At 48.3% G+C, this 22,314-nt stretch overlaps 1 protein-coding gene across 1 annotated transcript in view; it reads right to left on the bottom strand.

Moving 5' to 3' along the window:
- Positions 1-22,314, bottom strand: part of LOC309864010 (mucin-16-like) — a 110,380-nt gene that overhangs the window by 28,955 nt on the left and 59,111 nt on the right. The window contains exons 21-42 of the mRNA XM_082729326.1: positions 21,036-21,208; positions 20,398-20,433; positions 20,129-20,194; positions 16,886-17,010; positions 16,532-16,599; positions 13,666-13,838; positions 13,318-13,353; positions 12,987-13,058; positions 11,827-11,862; positions 11,488-11,538; positions 10,156-10,280; positions 9,888-9,955; positions 9,136-9,308; positions 8,989-9,024; positions 8,702-8,758; positions 5,205-5,326; positions 4,785-4,852; positions 2,987-3,159; positions 2,616-2,651; positions 2,286-2,348; positions 379-503; positions 99-166 (exon numbers count right to left, since the gene is read on the bottom strand). Coding sequence (XP_082585452.1) covers positions 99-166; positions 379-503; positions 2,286-2,348; positions 2,616-2,651; positions 2,987-3,159; positions 4,785-4,852; positions 5,205-5,326; positions 8,702-8,758; positions 8,989-9,024; positions 9,136-9,308; positions 9,888-9,955; positions 10,156-10,280; positions 11,488-11,538; positions 11,827-11,862; positions 12,987-13,058; positions 13,318-13,353; positions 13,666-13,838; positions 16,532-16,599; positions 16,886-17,010; positions 20,129-20,194; positions 20,398-20,433; positions 21,036-21,208 — 1,950 coding nt within the window. The remainder of the gene's footprint in view (positions 1-98; positions 167-378; positions 504-2,285; positions 2,349-2,615; positions 2,652-2,986; positions 3,160-4,784; positions 4,853-5,204; positions 5,327-8,701; positions 8,759-8,988; positions 9,025-9,135; positions 9,309-9,887; positions 9,956-10,155; positions 10,281-11,487; positions 11,539-11,826; positions 11,863-12,986; positions 13,059-13,317; positions 13,354-13,665; positions 13,839-16,531; positions 16,600-16,885; positions 17,011-20,128; positions 20,195-20,397; positions 20,434-21,035; positions 21,209-22,314) is intronic.

Raw genomic sequence — 22,314 nt, 5'->3', positions numbered from 1 at the left:
GAGCTAGAAAGGGCTGAGGCCAAAGGGAGGACCCAGCCCTAACGGACCATGGTAAGAATATCCACTGTGCCTCACGGGCCATCTCCTGGGGGTCCCACCTGAGCGAGGTCAGTCTGCAGCCAGAGTAGAGGGGGCCGACACTGGTTTTCTTGAATAAAGGTCTGAGCTGTTGAGGAGAGGGAGGTGAGTAGAAGGACTGACCTGGACAAGGGCAGGGTTGGGGTGAGCTGGGTGGGGCTGGCATCAGTTGGGAGGTAGGGAGAGGTGGGTGGGGCATGGGGGAGGTGGGCGGGGCATGGGAGAGGCAGGTGGGGCTGGCATCAATGGCTAGGTGGACATCAGTGGGTGGTGGAGGGATGAGGTGGGTGGGGTTCTCACCAGGCTCTGCAAGATCATCTCTGTTTCATTGAACTTGGCAGAACCCACAAGCTGCATGTCCTCCGTGTAGCGCAGGTTGGTGATGGTGAAGTTAAGGGTGAATGGAACCAGGTCAGGGCCAGAGACTGCAGTGAGGTTAGGAGAGAAGCCATGCCCTGAGTCACTGCCTCAGCTGGATTTAGGGATGGTGGGGTAGAGTCTGGCTCCACATCCCTGGTGCCCAGTGTATTCACATCTGGTGTGAGAGCTCAGAATATCTCTGCCCCAAAGGGAAACTTGATTTTGTTATTCTGCTAACAGTAATGATATTAATAATGACACTAAAAATAGCAGTAATAGTAAGACCTGATTTTTGGTAAGAGCTTATTCTGTGCTAAGAACTTTCCATCTAGGGACACCTGGGTGGCTCAGTTGGTTAAGCTGCTGCCTTCGGCTCAGGTCATGATCCTGGGGTCCTGGGATCGAGTCCTGCATTGGGCTCCTTGCTCAGTGGGGAGCCTGCTTCTCTCTCTGCCTCTGCCTACTGCTCTGCCTACTTGTGCTCCTGCACACCACTCTCCCTCTCTAACAGATAAATAAATAAAATCTTAAAAAAAAAGAATTTTCCATATAGTATCTCATTATCCTCAAACAAACCCTGGAAGTGAATCCTTTTACTTCCAAATGACAGAGGCTGAAAGTTAGTTTCAGAGAAGTCAAGTCACTTCCCCAAAGCCACACAGCTATTTTGGGGCAGAAGTTCAGATTCTAGAGTTTGAATGACTTAAACTTAAGTCCTGCCCATCCACTGGCTGTGTGACCTTAGAAAAACACCCAGCCCCACATGGACCGGTCTTAGGTCTCTCCTAAACAGAGAAAGAGCAGTGTCCATCTGCTGGGGTCGAAGACCATATGTGTGATGCAGGATGTCCGTGAGGTGACACATGGTCAGTCAATACTGCTCTCACTGCTCCTTACACCTGCTTCCTCTGCTTTAGTCTCTACCCTTGGGGAATTAGTCCTGGCAGGTGGGGCTGGTGCCTTTGACTATATCCATTCCTTCGAGCAAAAGTTAAAGCTTTGAAAATTGTTCCAGAATGTATCACTGCATCTAATCTCACAAACTGACCCCATGGGTCCCTAAAGCCAACAGGGTCACAATTTGGTCCCTGGAAGGCCACGCAGGGTAGCCTATAAATATGACCACAAATTCTTTACCTCTGTGGACCTGCACCCTTGGTGTGGTCTCATAGCCCCTTCCACAAGTCTGTTTCTCTACCTCCTGACTCTGGCTTGGCCCTGACTTGCTTTGGCCAATGCGACAAGAGAAACGTGATGCAAGCAGAAACTTGGGAAGTGCCTGTGCACCGAGGCTTGCCCTCTCCTGCATCTAGGAAGCCCATGACCAGCCAATGAAGGAGCCAGAGCTAGTCTGCAGGATGGGGAGAGGCCACCTGAAGGAGACGGAGGCACCCCAGCCATCAGTCAGGCCTCCTCCAGTGCAGAGTCACCTAGTTAAGCTTCAGGTGACTGCAGACACACAAGGGAGGCTGGTTCAGACCAGAGGAACCGTCCCGCTGACCTATATGCTAGTGAGCAGCAGTAGACGATTGTCTTAATGTGAGGGTCGTCTGTCACACGGTAAACCTAGCTGATACAAAACCTTCTCAGAAAGCAAAGGGGGCATTAAAAGGAGTCACTGCTTCATCTTGGAATGGAAAAGCTAGTCACAGAGCTCCCCAAACCTAGGGATGGAGCTGGACTGGTCAGTGACGGGGGCCTGATCGGAGGATGGAGGACCCCCTCCTCCACGCCGTCTCCTTGCTTTGAGCTGCGTGTGCGAACTCTCTTTCCCTTCTCACTGCAAAGCACAGAGGTGTGTGTGTGTGTGCGTGGAAAGGAGGGAGCCACGGAGAGAAGGCGCTTACCTGTGGAGCTGGAGAAGGAGATTGGAGCTGCCGAGGTCCCTGAGGGCGTGGAAGTCACAGGAACTGAGGAGGAAGCAGCAAAAGAGATGGGGAAGAGAAGGAAGGGAGGGAGGAAGAGGAAGAGAGACGAGGCCCCGTCTCCTTGGAGATGCCAGAGGCAGGGGTGCTTGATGCCCAGCCAGAGTCACAGAAGGCAGAGGTGGGGGAAGGCGGGTGACCCCAGGAGGCTAAGGCTCCCTTCCTCCCAGAAGCCCTGGGCTTAGGGCAGAGGGAGCAGCTGTTCCCACGAGGTATGGGGGGCATGGAGCCACCCAGGAAGTGAGCACTTACCACTGGGGATGGAGGTTGGTGGTGGTCTGGTGTAACCTACAGGGGGTGGATAAAAGGCAGGTGGGATGTTTGAGAGGCTTAAGCTGGGGGATGAAGGGGCTGGGCCATGGGTGGAACAACAGTTGCCCTCAGGAGGTCCTCTCCCTGCCCGACAGTGGGTGGTGCCTCCTATAACATTTCTCTGGCCTCCCACCTCCCTGTGGGTGATGTAGCCCTCGGTGGGGAAGGGGGATCTCACAAGGAGAGGAAGAATGAGGAGAGAAAAGTCTAGAGGCAGACATGGATGTATCCCTCTGTCCAGAGCTCAGAGCATCAAGAGAATAATACATCTGGGGTGCAGGACAAGACCCCTGTCACCACCAGATGCTCACCGTTGACATAGAGACTGTCCCTGTCCAGGATGTAGGAACCAAGCTGAGTGACACCATGGGTCTGGTGGCTCAGCTCCCAGTAGAGCCGCTCCCTGTCCAGCTGGAGACCCGAGGGGTCAGGTTGGTAGGTGCAGACAGCGTCCACTCCAGTGGCTGTTCCACTCTTTTCAGGCCTGGGGGGAGAAGGACATGGGTACGGGAACAGGACTGAGGACAGCCTTGCCAGGACATCCTTTCATCAGGCCACTTGTAGGAATGCCTGCTTATCTGCTCTCCTGGTCCAGACATGCGCTGCTCCTAAGAGAAGGGGCATCCTTGTGCAACAAAGGACCAGAGTGGGTATTCCAAAGTCAGATGACCACCAGTTGAAACCTTCGCTCTGTCACTTACCGAATAATCCACGTAAGTGTGCCTGACTCGGTTCTCCCACCTTTGCAACGTGGATAGTGGTCTAACCCTATTGCTGGAATGTCTTGAGGTTCAGAAATGACATACCACACCCAGCTCTGGTGCCAAATATCCATTAATTAACTTTTTAATAAAACAAATATTCACAGAGCCAAACACTGACAGTCCCTAGCACTGGGGAACAGCTCTGCAGATTCATCAGCTCTTGAAAAGCTGATCCAACCTGATTTTTGGACCTGAGCACCTGAGCATGAGATGCTGCATAGCAAAGACCCCCACCCACAGCCCACCTGCTTCCTGTATTCCCAGGTATCTGGGGGAAGGAGGCAGGAAAAATTAAAACCTGAAAGGAAAACCTGGGATCCAGCAGGTCCCACTGCCAAGGGTATTACTGGGGAGAAACAGAGTATCCCTTGCAGGATCAGCAGTGACCTCGTAAATGACCTTGAGCCAAGCTGCTTCCAGCTCTGGTCTCCTAGAAACTTGATAAAGGTGCGATGCCATTTGTGTTGCCTGGTGATGTTGCTTATGGTGAAAATGACCCCTTGTTGATGACTGCATCTTTTCTGGGAGGGTGGAAAATAGACAAGAATACCTTGCAGGAGGCTCTAGCATTGGGCTTCCTTAGGTATGGTAAACCCCTTAACTGGTCAGGACCCTTATAAGAGATATTGCTTACCTTTTGGGACCTAAGACATGTAAGCGTCTATCCACTGAGGTCACTTTTTCCTTTTTTAAAAATTTAATTGTTTATATTTAAGTTAAAGTTAACATATAGCATATTATTAGGTTCAGGGTAGAATTCAGTGATTCATCAGTTGCACGAACACCCAGTGCTCATCCCATCCTGGGTCCTCCTTAATGCCCATCCCCCAGTGAGCCCATTTGCCCATTTGCCTACTCCACCTCCCCTCCAGCAACCTCCATTAAGATTATATTTCTTTGCACATTAACTGTCACCTGGATGCCAAAACAACAGTCCTTGGACTGCCAAGAAGGCTCTTACAAAAAAAAAAAAAAAAAAAAAAAAGAATGCCCTGGGCTACTGGCTGACACGCCCTTTCCTGTCTGTGTATGGCCCTATTCAGGTCACCTAAGCCTGATTCTCTGACTGGGCTTAAGATAACCTAGAGAGGGGAGTGCAGGGCAGGGGACTGGCACCAGAGCTGGGAACTGTGTGAGCCCAGCAAGGTGCCTGGATATGGTATCTAAGGGAGTGCTTACTCTCGGGGTTGGGCAGAGGCAGGGCTAACCCTCAGGGTGAGCGGTTCCTTTAATTCTCTGCTCTAGGCATCTTGCTTGCTTCCCTAGTCCGGGCCCCTGGCCAGTCCAACCCAATGAGCCCACACCTGCCTGCACCTCCTAACGCCGGACAAAGAGGATGTCTCACCTTAGTGTGGTCACTCTGCAGCCGGTGTAGAGTGACCCAATGCTGCTGTTGGCAAACAAGGGCTTGAGCTGAGGAGGAAGAAGTGGGTGAATGAAAAAGAAGTGAAAAAGGAACCACCAAAAGCATGAGATTTTCAGATAAAACAGCAGTTCCCCAATCATCTCAGTATGACACTGAATTCTCAGAAGAACCCTTTGGGATCAAGGCTTCTGTGGCCTCAGTGTACAGAGGAGGAAATGGTACCGAAAAGGCAAGATCATGACTCCAAAGGGACGTCTCTGGCCTGTGGCAGTTTCGAGTTTTGAACCCAGAAACAGTCTGCTCTTCAAGCCCTCTGTATCCTCCAGAAGGGTAGTAAGGAAACTCAGAGAGGGTGAGGAGGGGCTCGGAGGAGAGGGATGGTTAGAAGAAGGCTCTCACCAGGCGTTGTAGGACTGACTCCGTGGAGTTGAACTTCGCAGAGCCTGGATGCATGGCCTTCGTATAATGCAGGTTGATGATGGTGAAATTGAGGGTGAAGGGCACTGGGGCAGGGCCAGCAGCTGCAGTGGGGCAGGAGGAAAAAGAGGCCATGCCCTGAGTCAGGCCTGGACCAGAAGTGGAGCAAAGGCCCCCAGGACACAAGCCCAGCCTGCTCAGAGGACCCCATCATCTCGGCAATACCAAGGAGAGGCTGCCCTCTCTTGGGGCTCCCTTGAGTCCCATCTGAGCCTGGAGATGCGGGGTGGGGGGTGGGGAGTGGAGGTAGTGGTTTGTTCTGTCACCCATGGTCTCTAGCTTTGGTCACATAGGGAAACAGAAGATGCTGGTGTCTGGGTGTTACATAAAGAGCCAGACATGGTGTCTGCCTATGGGCTCATGGGGGTATTTAATTCTTTATAGTGGGCTGGGACCCGTGAGCTCAAAAGCCTGCCAGGACAAAACTCATTTTTTTTTTTTTTCCCCAGCTGCCATGTATCTTTTTATTTTTTAAATTTATTTTTAAATTTTATTTTCTGTTTCCAGTGCTCCAAGATTCATTGTTCATGCACCACAGCCAGTGCTCCATGCAATCCGTGTCCTCCTTAATACCCACCACCAGGCTCACCCATCCCCCCACCCCTCCCCTCCAAACCCTCAGTTTGTTTCTCAGAGTCCACAAACTCAAATTTTGATATCCAGGTGTGTGTGTAACTGTGTTTTTTAAAGATTTTATTTACTTATTTAAGAGAGAGTGAGCAAGCAAGAGAACACACAAGAGGAAGAGGGGGGAGGGGCAGAGGGAGAAGCAGGCTCCCCACTGAGCAGGGAGCCCCCATTGCTCCTAGACAGGAGGGTGTCTTCTCTGACCGCTCCCTTCCCCTGAAGTCCCCTTGCCCTTCTTCCTTTTTGAGTAGGGATCCGCCCCCGGCCCCCGAAATCCCTCAAAACCCCTACTTGGGGTTGGACTGGAAGAATAGGTGAGAAACCCCATAGCTCAGGACCACAAGAGTATCTTGGCTTGACCAGTTTCTCCCACCTACCAGGGCCTCTTTGAAGACCCCCCCTCCCCAGACCGGTTTAGTCTTCAATGCCGAATTTGAAAATTTGCCTCAGGAACAATTTGCCTGCCCACTAACAAGTTTTCTCCCAATGTATTCATTTAATAGGAGTTACTTTGTGAATAATTCCTTTTAAGAATATTCTTTTTTTTAAAAAAAGATTTATTTATTTGATAGAGAGAGATCACGAGTAGGCAGAGAGGCAGGCAGAGAGAGAGGAGGAAGCAGGCTCCCTGCTGAGCAGAGAGCCTGATGTGGGACTCCATCCCAGGACCCTGAGATCATGACCTGAGCGGAAGGCAGAGGCTTTAACCCACTGAGCCACCCAGGCGCCCCTCAAGAATATTCTTATACAAGACAAAATCAGAGAGGGAGACAAACCATAAGAGACTCTTAACTCTAGGAAACAAACTGAGGGTTGCTGGAGGGGAAGTGGGGAAGAGGGTGGGGAGATGGGGTCACTGGGCGACGGGCATTAAGGAGAGCACAGGACTTAGTGGGCACTGGGTGTTGCATGTAAGAGGAGTCACTGAATTTTACCTCGGAAACTAATAATACACTATAGGTTAATTAGTTGAATTAAAATAAAATAAAAGTAGAAATAAAAAAACAATATTATTACTCAAAAGTATATTTAAAGTAAGCAGGCAAAACCGGCTTCTGTTCTGTCATCTTTAAAAATCAATGTCCTAATAAAAACAGGGTGGTAAGTGGCATTATTCTAAATTTAGACACTAAAAAGACAATCACCTAATCAATATGGAAAGCTTGACTAAATCCTGGTTTGAAAAAAGCCACCTATACAAGGGAGACATTGGGGAAAATGTGAATACCAACTGCATGCTAGATGACACCAAATTATTCTTATTTTTTGAAGCATGGTAATACTACTACAGTTACATTGGGCAATGTCCTGATTTTGTGACAGTTCTTGCTGAAATCCTTAATAGTGAAGCATCGTGATATTTGCAAGTTTCCTATGGTTCAGGAAAACAATTATGTCTACCGCTTTCTATACTCAGTTCTGCCATAATGCTTGTTTTGAAAATGTAATTCTTCAGGGTCACTGAGACATTAGGGAACAAAGTGAGCATTATGTAAATTCCCCGTTTGGGCATGTGTAATTTTGTCTGCAGGACACACAAAAGGAACACCAGTTAAACCCAGAACCCAGCTGAACCTAGCTCTCTGGGCATACACAAAATGCACATACACAGCTCAACCCTCTACCGGCTTAATCACACTCCTGAGATGTTAGGGGGGTTACCCTTACCCACCTTGGGTTCCCAGTTTCTGTAGGATTTCGGGCAACCCTCCTGAACTTCACAATTACTCACCAGCTTCAATCTGTTTGCTGATATGACTACTACTTCTACAACAAATGTCAGGTCTCTTTCTGGGAAAAGCGCTATATTGACTGCAGTAATTTTATGTTGTATTTCTTAACCATTTAACATAAGTAAAACTGTGCTGTTTTATTAGAGGTCTGTTTTTTTTTTTTTTTTTATGTCACTGACAAGGTTTTGGGGTGTTGAGCCCCAGCCTCAGCCCTGTGCTTTTCTCCAGTGTGTGATTTTGCATAGCATAGTTTGGGGACATCCATGCCGTATCATAACAGAACTATGTACAAGAAGCAAGAAAGACATAAGGTCAACCACTGTGGTGGACAGATGGATGTTCCTCGTACTATTTTTTCAAAGTTTCTGCTACTTTTGACAGTTTTCATAATAAAAAGGGGTGGGGGTGGGGACAAACACACACAAAATATTCATGAAAAATGGAAATGACCCCATGGTCCCTAGACTTTGACAGATAAATAATGAATCTTAGAACACTGAAAAATAAAATTAAATTTAAAACATTCCTTAAAATGCCACTAAAATGAAACGATTATATGCATTGACTCTGGTCAGGGAGATGATGTATATTCATAAGGAACAAAGTCATAAAGATGTTATAAGAAGAATAAAGTTGTATCTATTGAATATATTCACAGAGACTCTTCCTTAAAACAAGCGGTTGGTAAATCAGTTAACTGGGGACACTGAAGAAGAATCGATCCTTTACTGAGTTGGCTTTGGCAAACTGGCCACTGGACAAATCTATTATCAGTGAACCAATCTGTACTCTACTTTCCATGGCTTGCAGGATGATTGGGAAGTCAGGGGTCACCTATAGGTTTCAGACAGGTTACAGAGAATGGCTCAGGACCCCCAGTGCTGGGAGTGGGACTGGTGTTGAAGAAATCTCCAGGACCTGGGTAGCGCCCAGCAGATTCTCAAGAGTTGGCCTTGGGCTCCCCCAAGAGATGCCACCCATTCTACTTCTCCTCCCATGTCCTGGGATTAGGGCCCAGCAGGAGTAGTTGGGAGCCTCTTCAGAGGAGAGAATGCCTACCTGTGGGACTGGAGAAGGAGGCTGGTACCCCTGCAGAAACTGTGGCCACCATAGAAGCTGGAGAGAAAAAAACCCAAGAGCTTGGGGGTGGGGATCCCTCACCCTGGGGATACCAGCGAGGGGGTGGTCATGCCAGGCAATTTCTTGGGCAGAGGTCCCTGTTCACCCGAGCCTGGGGGTGGAGCAGGGGTGCGGAGGGCAGGCAACTGGCTCCTGGCCGCTTCCATTCTAGGGTTGCAGAGGGAACCACAGGGTTGTGGAGACTTCGGAAGCCTCTGGACACTCACCGCTGGGGGTGGTGGCCTGGGTCTGGCGGGTGTAACCTGCACAGGTAGAGGGAGAAAGGGTGAGGAGGGCGAGTAGTGAGTGAGATGGAGGAATGGAGGGGAGGATGTGGGGACTGTTGAAAGGTGGACACAGGTGGCGATCCCTACCATTGATGTAGAGACTGTCCGGGTCCAGGGTGTAGGGACCCAGCCTGGTGATGCCGCGGGTCAGCTGGCTCAGCTCCTGGTACAGCCGCTCTCTGTCCAGCCCAGGGCCCACGGGGTCAGGGCGATAGGTGCAGATGGCATCCACTCCAGTGGCCGCCCCATCCTTCTCGGGCCTGGGGGGGTGGGTGGGTAGGGGTAACAATAGATGGAGTCCCCATGCAGGGTGCCTGGGACATCTGGGGCAGGACAGGAGGGGGCCAAGGCAAGTGAGAAGGCTGGCACCCACCTCTGGCCAGCCTGGGGCTGTGCACACAGTCAGGGGGTAGGAGGATTTTTATTAAATTGCAGGTCTGAAACCTGCAAGCTGGGGGACAGGAGAGCTCCTACTTGAGACAGGTGAAGAGCTGGAATTTGGGATTAAAGCAGGTGGAAAAGGCATGCTTGTCTTGAGAGGAATCCTGGGCTCAGAACTGAAAACCTAAAGGAAATGCCCTCTTTGGTCAAAGGGAGGCAGGAGGGAGTTTTCAAGGATGACTAGCCTAGGGTCATATCCTGCTGAGGGGCTCCCTAGAACATGGGGACAGTTGGTGGGGTTGGGGGAGGTTGCAATCAAAGAGGCCTTGGTCCTGGAGCCAGTGCTTCCTGAATTCCACCTCTTCTGAGAACATGGATAGAGAAGGAAGGAAGCAGAGGGAACTCTTGGGGTCTGGGAGCCCTTGAGGTGACCCTGGCCTCGGATTGCAAGGACTCACCTGAGCAAGGTCAGCCTGCAGCCTGAGTAGAGGGGGCCCACACTGGTGTTCTTGAACAAGGGTCCAAGCTGTGAAGGAGAGGGAAGTAAGTAGAAAGTCTGAGGGGTGGAGAGCAGGGTAGACATGAGATGGGTGGGGCTGGTGCCAGTGGGTGGGGCCTGAATGAGGCAGCACAGGTGAGGTAGGTGGGGTCTCTGTGGTCATGGCAGAGAGCCGGGAGGTGGTGCTTCAGTGGACAAGGCAGGAGTGCTGTGGGCGGGACACTCACCAGTCGCTGCAGGTTTCTCTGGGTGCTGTTGAACCTCCAGGAACCAGGGTGACTCATACCTTCCTGGTGCTGCAGGTTAGTGATGGTGAAGTTGAGAGTAAACGGCACCGGGGCAAGACCAGTGGCTGCAGTGGGAGCAGGAGGAAGACACCAGAGAGGCCAAGTGTGGGTCAGCCCACATCTGTCTCTTCAAGCACCGGCGAGGGGTTTCCTCCCAGATGGGCAGTTTCCATAGGAAGGAGATCCCAGACATTAGCATTACGTGAGGGATTCTGGGGATGAGTGTGGAAAATTACACAATGGAGGTAAATGCAGCCTTACACAGCCTTATGCAGCCTTAGCAGTTGGCTAAAGTTCTTGACAGATATCCCCTGTTCCTGAGGTTTTTTTTTTTTTTTAACTCAAATTATTTCTGTGAGATCCAATTATTTACTGATTTTTAAAGATTTATTTGAAGAAATACATTGCTTGTATTTGTTTGGGCCAGGCCCTGTTTTAAGTGCTTCACTTAAATTTTAACCCATTTAAGCCTTGAGGTAAACCCTTCAGAGGGAGATAGTATTCTTATCCCCATTTCACAGATGTAAATACTGAGCCCAGGGATGGTTAAAGAATCTGCCTGCAGTCACACAATCTATAAAGGGCAGAGCACAGTTTAAACCTGGGTGTTGTGGTCACAGAGTCTGTGCTCCTAACCCACCCACCCAAGCACTAAGGGCGGGTCCACACAGTGACCTGTTCACTCTGGCCTGAGTGGTCAGTGGTCAAAACACCTTCAAGAGGCCTTCACTGCTGAGTAACTAGAGGCTCAAGTAAGACATCATTAGTAATGATGGGTCATCCAGGACCCTCAGTAGGGTCAGGAGGTGATATCAAAATCTACCTTGGGCCACTGAGATGCCAAGAATGGGAAGTTATCCCTTGGCTCAGTCAGAGTCTGCCCAATCGGAGTCTCTAACAGGGACTTGTAAGAGGGCATTTTCAGGTACACATGTAGCTCACTCTGCTCCCTTCTTTCTTGGAAATGAAAAGCAAGTACTCAAGAGAGAGGACCCCCCCGCCACACCTGCAGAACTCACCCCACAATCATGCTGATTGTAACTCAAGTCTTTATTCTCTTTCTTGCTGGAAACCCATCAAAGACTAGCGTCCTTTCTATTCTGTTCACTGCTGCCTTATCAGGGCTCTTCACCTAGTAAGGGCTAAATGAATGCTTCTTGAGTGAAAGAATGAATGAATGAATGAATGGGCATGGTACTCCATGTGATACCTCCCACTGGCCAAGTGCAGGAGACCTTTGCAAGAGAGGAATCACAGAGAGGAAGCTCCTACCTGTGGGGGCAGGGATGGGGGTCACTGAGGTTGCTGGGGATATGGTAGAGGCTGGTGAAAACACACACACACACACACACACACACACACACACACACACACAGTGAGGCAAATGTGGCAGGAGGGAGGACCTTTCCAATGACATAGGGCCCATTGTGGGTCCATGAGACTCTCCTCAGGCCTGTGCCAGGCTTGTCTTTTCTGATCCTGGGAGTGAAGATGGGGGAAACCCTGGAGCTTTCCAGGCTCCTTGTGTCCCTGGGGACATGGGGTAGGTATTGCGAGCAGGAGAGATGGCCCCCAAGGCAGAGCAATGCTAGGGCCCAAATTACTACTTACTGCTGGGGGTGGAAGTCAGGACCTGATGGGTGTAACCTGCACAACGACAGGAAGAGAACGTATGGAGTTGTAAGGATGGGGGAAGGAAGGGAGTGGCAAAACTATGGGGTTCCTTGGGTGTCTATGAATCTATTTATGTTAGCTGCATTTAGAGAGCACCCTCAAATTGCAGACCCAGTAGACAAAGTCCAGAAAATTCCACCGAGACCTGGGAGGAATTCTCTACCAGGTCGTCCACAGACTCTCTCTGCCACCTGCGACCCTCCTCTTCTTCGAGTGTTTGATCCCTCAGTGAATGCCCAGAAGAGCTGTGAATGTACACTTCCTTTGCAGGCCAAACTCACTTCTGACTTTTCCTGAACACTGGTCAGGAGGAGATGTGAACAGGCTTGACCAAGCTGAGCTTGAGTCATGACCCAGCTGAGCTTGAGCAGAGTCTCCCAACTCATGAATGCCTTCCGGAAAACCAGAGAGCCTTCCACCCATCAAGGAACCTAGTTTCCTTGAGTTCTGTTCCACAATCCCTTGGCAACTTCAACTGAATTGGTAGCAACTGCCTAGGGAACTTCATTGGTAGGATTCTCAAGCTGCTTTGAACTCAGAAAGAATGGAGGCTATTACCATTTAGTGATGTCTGTCATGGATGAGGGGTTAGGGAGTGATGGTACAAATGTCATATATTTGTCCTGGACATAATCTGAGAGTCATTAAAGATTTGGGATTTGGGATTAAAGCAGGTGGAAAAGGCATGCTTGTCTTGAGAGGAATCCTGGGGACAGAACTGAAAACCTAAAGGAAATGCCCTCTTTGGACAAAGGGAGGCAGGAGGGAATTTGGAAGGATGACTAGCCTAGGGTCATATCCTGCTGAGGGGCTCCCTAGAACCTGGGGACAGTTGGTGGGGTTGGGGGTGGTTGCAATCAGAAGAGACCTTGGTCCTGGAGCCAGTGCTTCCTGAATTCCACCTCTTCTGAGAACATGGATAGAGAAGGAAGGAAGCAGAGGGAACTCCTGGGGTCTGGGAGCCCTTGAGGTGGTCCTGGCCTGGGATTGCAAGGACTCACCTGAGCAAGGTCAGCTTGCAGCCTGAATGAATAATGTCGAATGTGTTTACACTCCTCAGGTCTCTTCTAACAGATGTGCCATTGACTGGTACTTACCCATGGGGCTGGAGCTGGGAAAAAAAGATGGAGTCCCAGAGGTTCCCAGGTGCACTGTGGAGGTCCCTGGAGCTGAGGAAAAGCTCTCATCAGTGAAAGGAGAAAGGCAATCACATGGTGGAAATGCCAATAAGAGAGACTACTTATTAGGCTTTCATGTGGGGCTTGAACTGAGATTCCCCTTGGAACTGGGGCAGAGAGGATAGTAAATAACTTATGGCCTCCCAGGAGCTCTGTCCCTCCTGGAGGTGACATAACCAGGTATAAGGAGGCATCAATGCTTTGCCTGCCCTGTGTGTTGAGGGGCCCTGGGTCATAGTTGAATACTCACTGTTGGTGATGGGTGCAGAGCTCTGATGGGTGAAACCTGTAGGGAGAGGGAGAGGGTGTTGTAGATACGGGCTAAGGAAGAGGTGGAGGACCAAACAAGAGGCAGGGCTACCCTGGAGCAGTGGAGGGGGTTCTAGCAGGGGGTGCTATTATCTTCTTCATCAGCACCTGTTGGGAAGGAAGGCTCTGAGGATGAAGTCAGTCCAAGACGAAGAGGAAACCATGAATTAGCACACAGAGTGCACGGGGCCAAGCCCTGAAGGGCCCCACAGGGAATGCCTTCTCAAGCCAAAGGACAGAGGCTGCCCAAGGAGGGAGAAGCGACTCTGACCACATCACGGTTGCTCACCATTGACATAGAGACTGTTCCTGTCCAGGGTGTAGGGGCCCAGCAGGGCAATGCCATGGGTCAGCTGGCTCAGCTCCCAGTACAGCTGCTCTCTGTCGAGTCCCAGGCCTTCAGGGTCGGGGCGATGCATACACATGGCATCCACTCTGGTGGCTGCCCCATCCTTCTCAGGCCTGGGTAAGAATCATCACATAGTTGGTCTAACTCTCTCTCTATTGGTCCTTCCCCCTCTCTCCTTGCCAGCCCCTAAGGCAGAAACTTGGGAAACCCTAGTTAACAGAAGCTGCCACCACGAGGGAGACACCCTCCATAAACAGCAGCCTCCTGCATGCCTGGAAGAGGAGCCTCTGAAAGCCCTGGTGTGTGGCAGAACACAGAGGATATGTTGATGGGGTGAGCAATCCTGGAAGGTGCCACCTGCAGCCATAACAGCCAAATTCCGTCACAGGTCTTGACGGGCACAACAAGGTGCTGCAATGGGTGTTGTGGCCCCAGGACAGGGACTGCAGCATGGTTTGGTGACATTTTCCTGTAGAGAGTTGGGGTTTTCAAATAGTGAGATCAAAAAGCTGAAGTCACTGAGTCTGGATGCAGGGCTGGGGCATTTCTAAACACTCAACAGACTAAATGGCTGGAGAGACACACAGGCCCTTTGGGTGGGTCTGTCTGAAAGTGTGACCTGTCCATGTCTCAGCACCAGCTCTGGCCACAGGACACTGACCCACCTACATGCCCACCTAGCCATACACTCCTCAGAGATATGGACAGAAAGGTGCTCCCACACTTCAGGGCCATGGATAGAATGTCTCGTATAATAACAACCACCCCTTGTTAAATTCTGAGCACGCAGCTGGCCCAGAACTTTGTACTCATGATCGCAGAACCTAACCCTCAGAGCATCCCTGTGGGCTGTATTGCTCAACTCCCACAGATGTCACTATACCCATCACACTATATATCATACACAGTACAATTAGACATTACATAATACAATGGTCTATTTAACATGTAAGTATATGACATATATTTGTTACATATTTATTTTGTTTTATTTATTATTATATGTTATACCTTTTGTACCTATTCCTAATATATAGAATAGATAATATATATTAGGGTTCATATCTCTATATATCATATATAAAAGATATTATACCTAACATAATATACCTATTATACCTATATGTAACAAATATAACATATATAACATAAACCTATATATAAAGTATAGGTATAATTATATATTATACCTGTATATCATATTATCTATACTTAGGTAATATGTATATTATATAATATATAATATATATTAGGAATTATACCTATACATGTCATATATATTAGATATTATACCTACATATAACATATTACACATATTATGTCTATATATAACATATGTACAATATATACCTATGTATTAAGTATAGGTATAATTATATATTATACTTATTATACCTATATACATAATATATATTATATATAGGCATATACATTATAGCTATATGTAATATATAGCTATATGTAATATATAGCTATAATGTATACTATTATAGTTATATTATAATGTATACTATTATAGTTGTATATATTTTATATATATATACACACACACACAAGGTATAGATATAAGATATACTATAGAATTGTACCTATTTTTTCTCTCTCTCTCTCTGTATATGTGTGTGTATGTATACAGTTAACTTTTGAACAATATGGAGGTGAGGAGTACCAACACGCAACACAGTTTAAAATCTCTATATAACTTTTGACTTCCTCAAAACTTAACTACTAATAGAATGCTGTTGACCAGAAGCCTTACTGATAACACAATTAACATATATTTTATGGTATAAGTATTATATACTGCTTTCTTACAATAAAGTAAGCTAGACAAAATATGTTAAGAGAATCATGAGAGAAAATACATTCATAGCACTGCACTATATTTATCCAAACAAAATCCATGTATACGTGGACCCATGCCGTTCAAACCCACACAACCCGAGGGTCAAATCTTTCTCTATATATACACACATATGTTCATGTGCATATGTTATGTATGGGCCTAATATATCATATACATAACACACAGAGTCATGGGGCACAGCAAGTTTCAGACACCTGCCCAGGATCTCAGCAAATGGCAGAGCTGGAATTTGAGCTCCACTCTGGCTTCCCCAAGGCTCTTGGCCACTAGGCTCTTCAGCCCGCTCTTCCCCCAGGAAGGAAGGAGAGCTGGAGGTAGATGCCTGTGATCAAACGGGAGTGTGAGGAGAGCCAGACCTAGAGATTCTAGAGAGATGTGGGAGGTGAGAATGCCAGGTACGGAGCGGTGTCAACCACCCGCCTCCCCCACCCCCAGCTGCACCCGAGGGATGGCGTCCTCCACAAGCCTGAGCCATTCCAGGGCAGGTCAGACCTCCCATGAGTCTGAGCTATCTAGGAGCCCACGTTCGCTCTGCAACAGTGTGCTTGCTTTCCTTCCCTCTTTGATTATTCCCTCTTAGAGGTTGCCAGATAGGTGATTTCCACACGCTGCCGGGTCATAGTGAGGCAAAGGAGGCAGCGCTGCTTAGGAGCTAGGACTTGGGCTCCAGAACCCGAAATGCAGGTTCAATCCCTCTGAGCCTGTCGCACCTTTGGTTCGTGCTCCACGAGGCTGTCCTGAGGGCTGGCGGGGTGAAATGGAAGATACTAGCCCAGTGCCTTGGATCTTAGGAATTGCTAGAGGCTGGGGTTGTTATTGTTGATGATGGTGTGTGGTACCCATTGGCGGCAGTTGTCCCAAGTATGGACGAAATCAGGGAGCCCATAGATGAAGATCCCATACACCTGCTGGGCTGTGTTCTTGGGGAGAGAGACTCACCTGAGGGAAGCCAATCTACAGCCTGAATAGAGGAATCCCAGACTGCTATTCCTGAACAGGAGTTTGAGCTATGAGAAAGGAGAGAGGTAGTGAGAAGGAACCCTTGAGATAATAACAACACAGAGGATATGTTGATGGGGTGAGCAATCCTGGAAGGTGCCACCTGCAGCCATAACAGCCAAATTCCGTCACAGGTCTTGACGGGAGGCCACGGGGAGCTGAGGTATTGGTGAAGTGAATGGGACGGAAGTGATATGGGCATGGGCGGGGGCAGAAGTGAGGTGCGGGGCTGGCACCGGTGGGCGGGGCGGGGTGACGTGGGGTGGGGCTGGCACAGGTGGGCGGGGCTCTTACCAGACCCTGCAGGATCTTCTCCGTGGAGTTGAATTTCCAAGAGCCTGGATGCCGCATGCTCTCTTCGTAGTGCAGGTTGGTTATGGTGAAGTTGAGGGTGAACGGCACCAGGAAAGGAACCGCTGCTGTAGCAGGGGAAGGGAAAAGGAGGCCATGCCTGAGTCAGGCCGGGGCTGGCTTCTAAGACAACTTCTGCAGACAGGGATGGAGGACCCAGATATTGGGAAGCAGGGGTTCAGAGTAGGCACATAGGCCAGCTGCCTTAGGACCAAAGACAGATGCCAGGTAAAGAGCAAAGCCAGATGCTATTAAATGCAAAGCATGCACATCGATTGGGATAGCTATTAGGCTATTACAGAAAGAGAAAGAATGAAGGAAGGCAGACAGGCAAAAATAAATATTGGCAAAGATGTGCAGAAATTGGAATCCTCATGCATTGCTGGTAGGAAGGCTGGTAGAGCTGCTATGGCAGACAGTTTGGTTGTTCCTCAAAATATTAAATATGGGATTATCATATGACCTAGCAATTTTGCTCCTAGGTACAAACCCAAAAGAACTGAAAACAGGGACTCAGATCCTTGAATAAAAAAATGTTCACAACAGCATCCTTCACAATAGCCAAAAGGTGGAAACAACCTGAGCCCATCGGCAGAGGAATGGATAAACAAAAGACGGCATATACATGCAGTAGAATAATAGTCAGCCATAAACATGAGGGAAACTCTGACACCTGCTACATCACGGATGAACTGTGAAAATATTATACTAAGTGAAATAAAACAAACACAGGAGGACAAATATCACATGGTTCCACTTCCAGGGGGCACTTAAAATAGGCAAATTCGTGGAAAAAGAAAGTAGACTAGAGGTAACCAGGGCCTGGGGGTAGGGGTTATAAGAAGTTAGTGTTCAATGGGAACAGAGTTTCTGTTTGGGGTAATGAAAAATTCCTGAGAATGGATAGTGATGAGTGGCATGCCATTGGGAATATCACTAATTTGTACACTTAACAGTGGTTAAAATGGTAAATTCTATGTTATGCATAAAAATTGTTTAATTCAGCAATTGGGTCAAAATGCAGGTCATGGGGCTCTTGAGTCTGGATGTGGGCCAGGGTAGGTGGCGGGGGTTGAGGTCTTGGGCCCTGGTGAGGCTCTAGATTGGCTCTTGATAGCCTCTACTTGAGAGGTTAAAAGTAACAGGATTGGAGCCATCTCATGGATTAGGTGGAAAAGAAAAGGAAAAAAAAATCAGTTCAGTCCCATCCAACACAAAAGAAACATTCTTTTTTTAATATGAGTCAAACAGCAATTCTTCAAGGAGGTCTCCTGTCTTCTACTCAACCTACCCTACCCCGCCCACCCCGCAACTCTCAGGACTTGATCTTTCATAGAGACCATGCATAGAGCTGTGGTTACTATGATTACCAACCACCACACTATAGTGAGTCGGACTTGGTTTCAAATTCGGTCTGTCCTCTCCCCAGGAGATGTGACCATGGACACTAAACCTGTCTGTATGGTAGTCCCCTTCAACTGCAGCTTCATTTTTCCATGGTTTCAATTATCTGGGGTCAATCACAGCCTTGAAGCAGATGGTCCTCCTTATAAGGCATCATCAGGAGATCAGTAGCAGCCTAACACTACGTCATTCATCTCACTGCCTCTCATATCCTAGGCATTTCATCATCTCACATCATCACAAGAAGAAGGGTGAGTACAGCACAATTAGGTATTTTGAAAGGGACCACATTCGCATAACCTTTATGACAGTATATTGTTATAATTGTTCTATTTTTTTAAAAGATTTTATTTATTTATTTGACAGACAGAGATCACAAGTAGGCAGAGAGGCAGACAGAGAGAGAGGGAAGCAGACTCCCCACTGAGCAGGGAGCCCGATGCGCGACTCGATCCCAGGACCCTAAGATCATGACCTGAGCCGAAGGCAGAGGCTTAACCCACTGTTCTATTTAATTATTAGTTATTGCTTTAATCCCTTCCTGTGACTAGTTTATAAATTAAACTTTATCATAGGCATGTATGCATAGGAAAACACATGTACATATAGGGGCCCGTACTTTCCATGGTTTCGGGTATCCACTGGGGATCTGGGAACAAATCCCCCATGAATAAGAGGGGACCACTCTTCATTTCTTCATACCTTCATTTCATCAACTATAAAATGGGGGAATAGCTTTCTTTGTAGAGAAATTCTAAAGGTTAACTGGCTGCTTGTTAAAAGAGTTAGTTAGTATGTTTTAAGGGCACTGTGCTGGGTGAAAAAAGCCAGTCCCCAAAGGTCACAGGCTATATGATGCCATTGACACAACATTCCCAAAATAACACATTAGTGGTTGCCAGGGTGAGGCTGGGTGGGTGTGATGGTAAAAGATCTTTGCAGTGATAGAACTGCCCTGTACCTTGACTGCAGTGAAGCTTACAAAAGTCTGCCTATGTAATAAAATGCCGCAGATCCACACACGCACACGCGTGCGCATGCGCAAGTGCACACCCACTCGTGTCCACGTAAAACCAGTAACTTCTTTGAAATCTGAAGTCTGTGGGTTTTCGCATTTAATTTCCGGGTTTTGATATGATACTATAGTTGTGTAAGATGTTAACCGTTGAGGAGAAATTGGGTGAAGCCTACAGGGAACTCAGTACTATATTTTGCAGTTTCCAATGAATCTATATTTATCACAAAAATGAAATGAAAAATTAAAATAAAAAAATTAAAAAGAATACTATGCAGTGTGGCATGTCTAGGTGCTGAATAACATGGTTATCTTTTATCATTAACTGTAACTGCATATCCAGTTCTAGTCTCTCAATACACTGGAACTCGGTGAGGGAAGGGACCTCACCTGACAGAGCACCCATCCCCCCTCTGCCTGGCCCAGGTCACATGTCCTTTCATATGCCCAGTATGACAGTATCTGTCATACTGTATTCCCTGCTAGCTCCAGGGATGTGTGCTTCCAAGCGTTTTCATTCAACCTTCACAGTGACCTTGTAAAGTATGATTATTCCACTTGGCAAGTAAAGACACTGAGAGGGTCAGGCAATTGTCCTAGGTCTGCACAGTTGGACAGATGAGGAGGACACAGTCTCTGCTTTTGAGGAGTTCAGACCAGGGGAGCCCATGGCGGCTCCAGATTCCCTCACTGCAGCTTTTCTCTTTAAAACTTCCCGATCTAGCTTTGAGCTTCCCTACAAGGACCTAGAGAGACAAGTCGCCTACCTGTGTAGCTGGAGAAGTGGGTTGGCACCACCGAGGTCCTTGGAAAGAGCACGGGGGTCACGGCAGCTAAGGATAAACAGTCTGGAGTAAGAATGGCGATTCTGAGCGGGGTGTCCTACTTATCCATCTCTAGCCACTGAATGTAGGAGGAACTGGGTAAGACTGCCAGGTCTCCTGGCTTCTTCTCTGTCCCAGGCCCTGGAGTAGGGGGTCAGTGGTTGTTCACCAACAGGTCAGATCATATGGTCATTAGGGCTGTGGGTACTCACCACTGGGTGTGGGGGCCGAGGTCCGGTGGTTGTAACCTGAAAAGAGAAAAGGAGACAGAACTGGAATGCAGGCATGGGAGGGAGGTCCAAGATGTAGCCTAAATCCCACCAGCCCCTACCCCCAACAAAGACTTCAAATCTACACAGATCAACAATTGTGATTCAGGGGTAACTCTTATCTTCTTCCTAAAAGACTGAGAAATCAAAGATCCAGTCCCCTGTCTTCCTGAGCTTACAATTTATTTGGGAAGACAAATATACCAGTGCTTCTAGAAATGGGCTTGCCAACTGTGCTTTTCAGGGTCCCGAAGGGATTTTGAGATATTGACAGGAAGAAAGATGGCCAGATGCTTGAATTGTCATTGACTTCAGCCAAAGGGATATCCTCTTTCATCAGTCTAGATAAAGACTTTGTGGCCCAGACAAGTATATAAATCACAGCCCTGAAATGCAGGGATACAAAGGGACGGAGGGGGTTTGCAAACTGGAGGGCCTCTGGGGGTCCTTGACTAATCAGGGGACATTGCTCAGGTGGAAAAGGATACATGCGACAGGCCCTAGGGCCAAGTGGAGAGTCCACATCCCTTCCTGGGGGCAGATTCTCTGCTTCAACTCGTGGTTACAAAAAGGTTGCTCACCATTGACATAGAGGCTGTTCTTGTCCAGGGTGAAGGAGCCCAGCTGGGTGACAGCATGGGTCTGCTGGCTCAGCTCCCAGTACAGCTTCTCTCTGTCTAGCTTAGGGCCCGCAGGGTCAGGATGGTAAGTACAAACAGCATCAACTCTGGTCGCTGCTCCCTTTTTCTCAGGCCTGGGCGGGGAATGACACGGGAAAGAGAAGGTGGGGGTTCCAGACAAGGGCCCTGAAAAGCCTCCCTGAGGGAGGGGACAGTGAAAGCTGCAGGACCGGTGGGCAACCTGGAATGGCCTTGGTACTGGAGGGGGACTGGAAATGAATAGGACAACCAAGGTCCCAGACAGAGCCCAGAGGACGCAGCATCTCCAAATGCTGATGTTTGTGCTGAGATCTGAGATGAAAATCATAAAAAGGCAACCTATCCACTAACAATAGGCGCATGATGGAAGAGACTCAGACAAGGTGAAAAAAAAAAAAAAAAAAAAGCAATGTCAAGTTGCTTAAGTCCCAGCTCTGCTGTTCAGTTGCTGGGTGACTCTGAGTAAGTCTCTCATGCTCTCTGGGTCTCATTTTTTTTTCATCTATCAAATGACCAGGACAGACCTCATAGCACTAGTGAGTGCTCAAGAAAAGACAGCTATTTTTATTAGGCATTAATAGGTCCAAAGTTTTGGTGTGAATGGACCTTGCAGTGAGAGAGACTGAGCCTTTTGAAAGAAACAGTGAGGCCAAGCAGCCAGCCTAGGGTGGAGATGGGTATGAACCCAAGCAGCATCCCAGAGCCAGAGAGATCTCACGGCCAGTGGAAAGGGAAGGCACAGCATCATGGTGGAGGATAGTGGCGTCTTTGGAGCTGAGGGCATTCCATCCTCAGACAAAAGGCCAGTGACTGGAAGATCTCACACAAGAGCTAAGGTGACCCGAGTGTACATGTGGGGGTTATTCTCAGCACTTTGGTCTAGGAAAGGTCATGAATAATTCACTACATGTTCTCTATATGTTAGTTCCTTTGCTAAGCACCTTCCATTTTGATCCTCATTATGCCCACAGAACTGGCCACAGATTCTTCAGTCAGAAGTGGAGTCTGTTTCTCCATCTCTTGAATCTGGACTTGGCCACAGGACTGACACTGGCCAATGGACATTCACAAAACTGATGCAAGCAGAGGCTTGGAAAGCATGTGTGCAAAAGAGCTTGTCATTTCTTGCTGCTCTGGGAACTCTGAGCATGTGAATGAGCCCAAGCTAGCCTGCTGGAGGATGAGACAACATGGGGGAGAA

The sequence above is a fragment of the Mustela nivalis genome (assembly GCF_964662115.1).
Source record: "Mustela nivalis genome assembly, chromosome: 1".
NCBI classification, from domain to species: Eukaryota; Metazoa; Chordata; class Mammalia; order Carnivora; family Mustelidae; genus Mustela; species Mustela nivalis.
The sequence above is the reverse complement of the archived record's forward strand: the minus strand, read 5'-3'. Positions and strand labels throughout refer to the sequence as shown.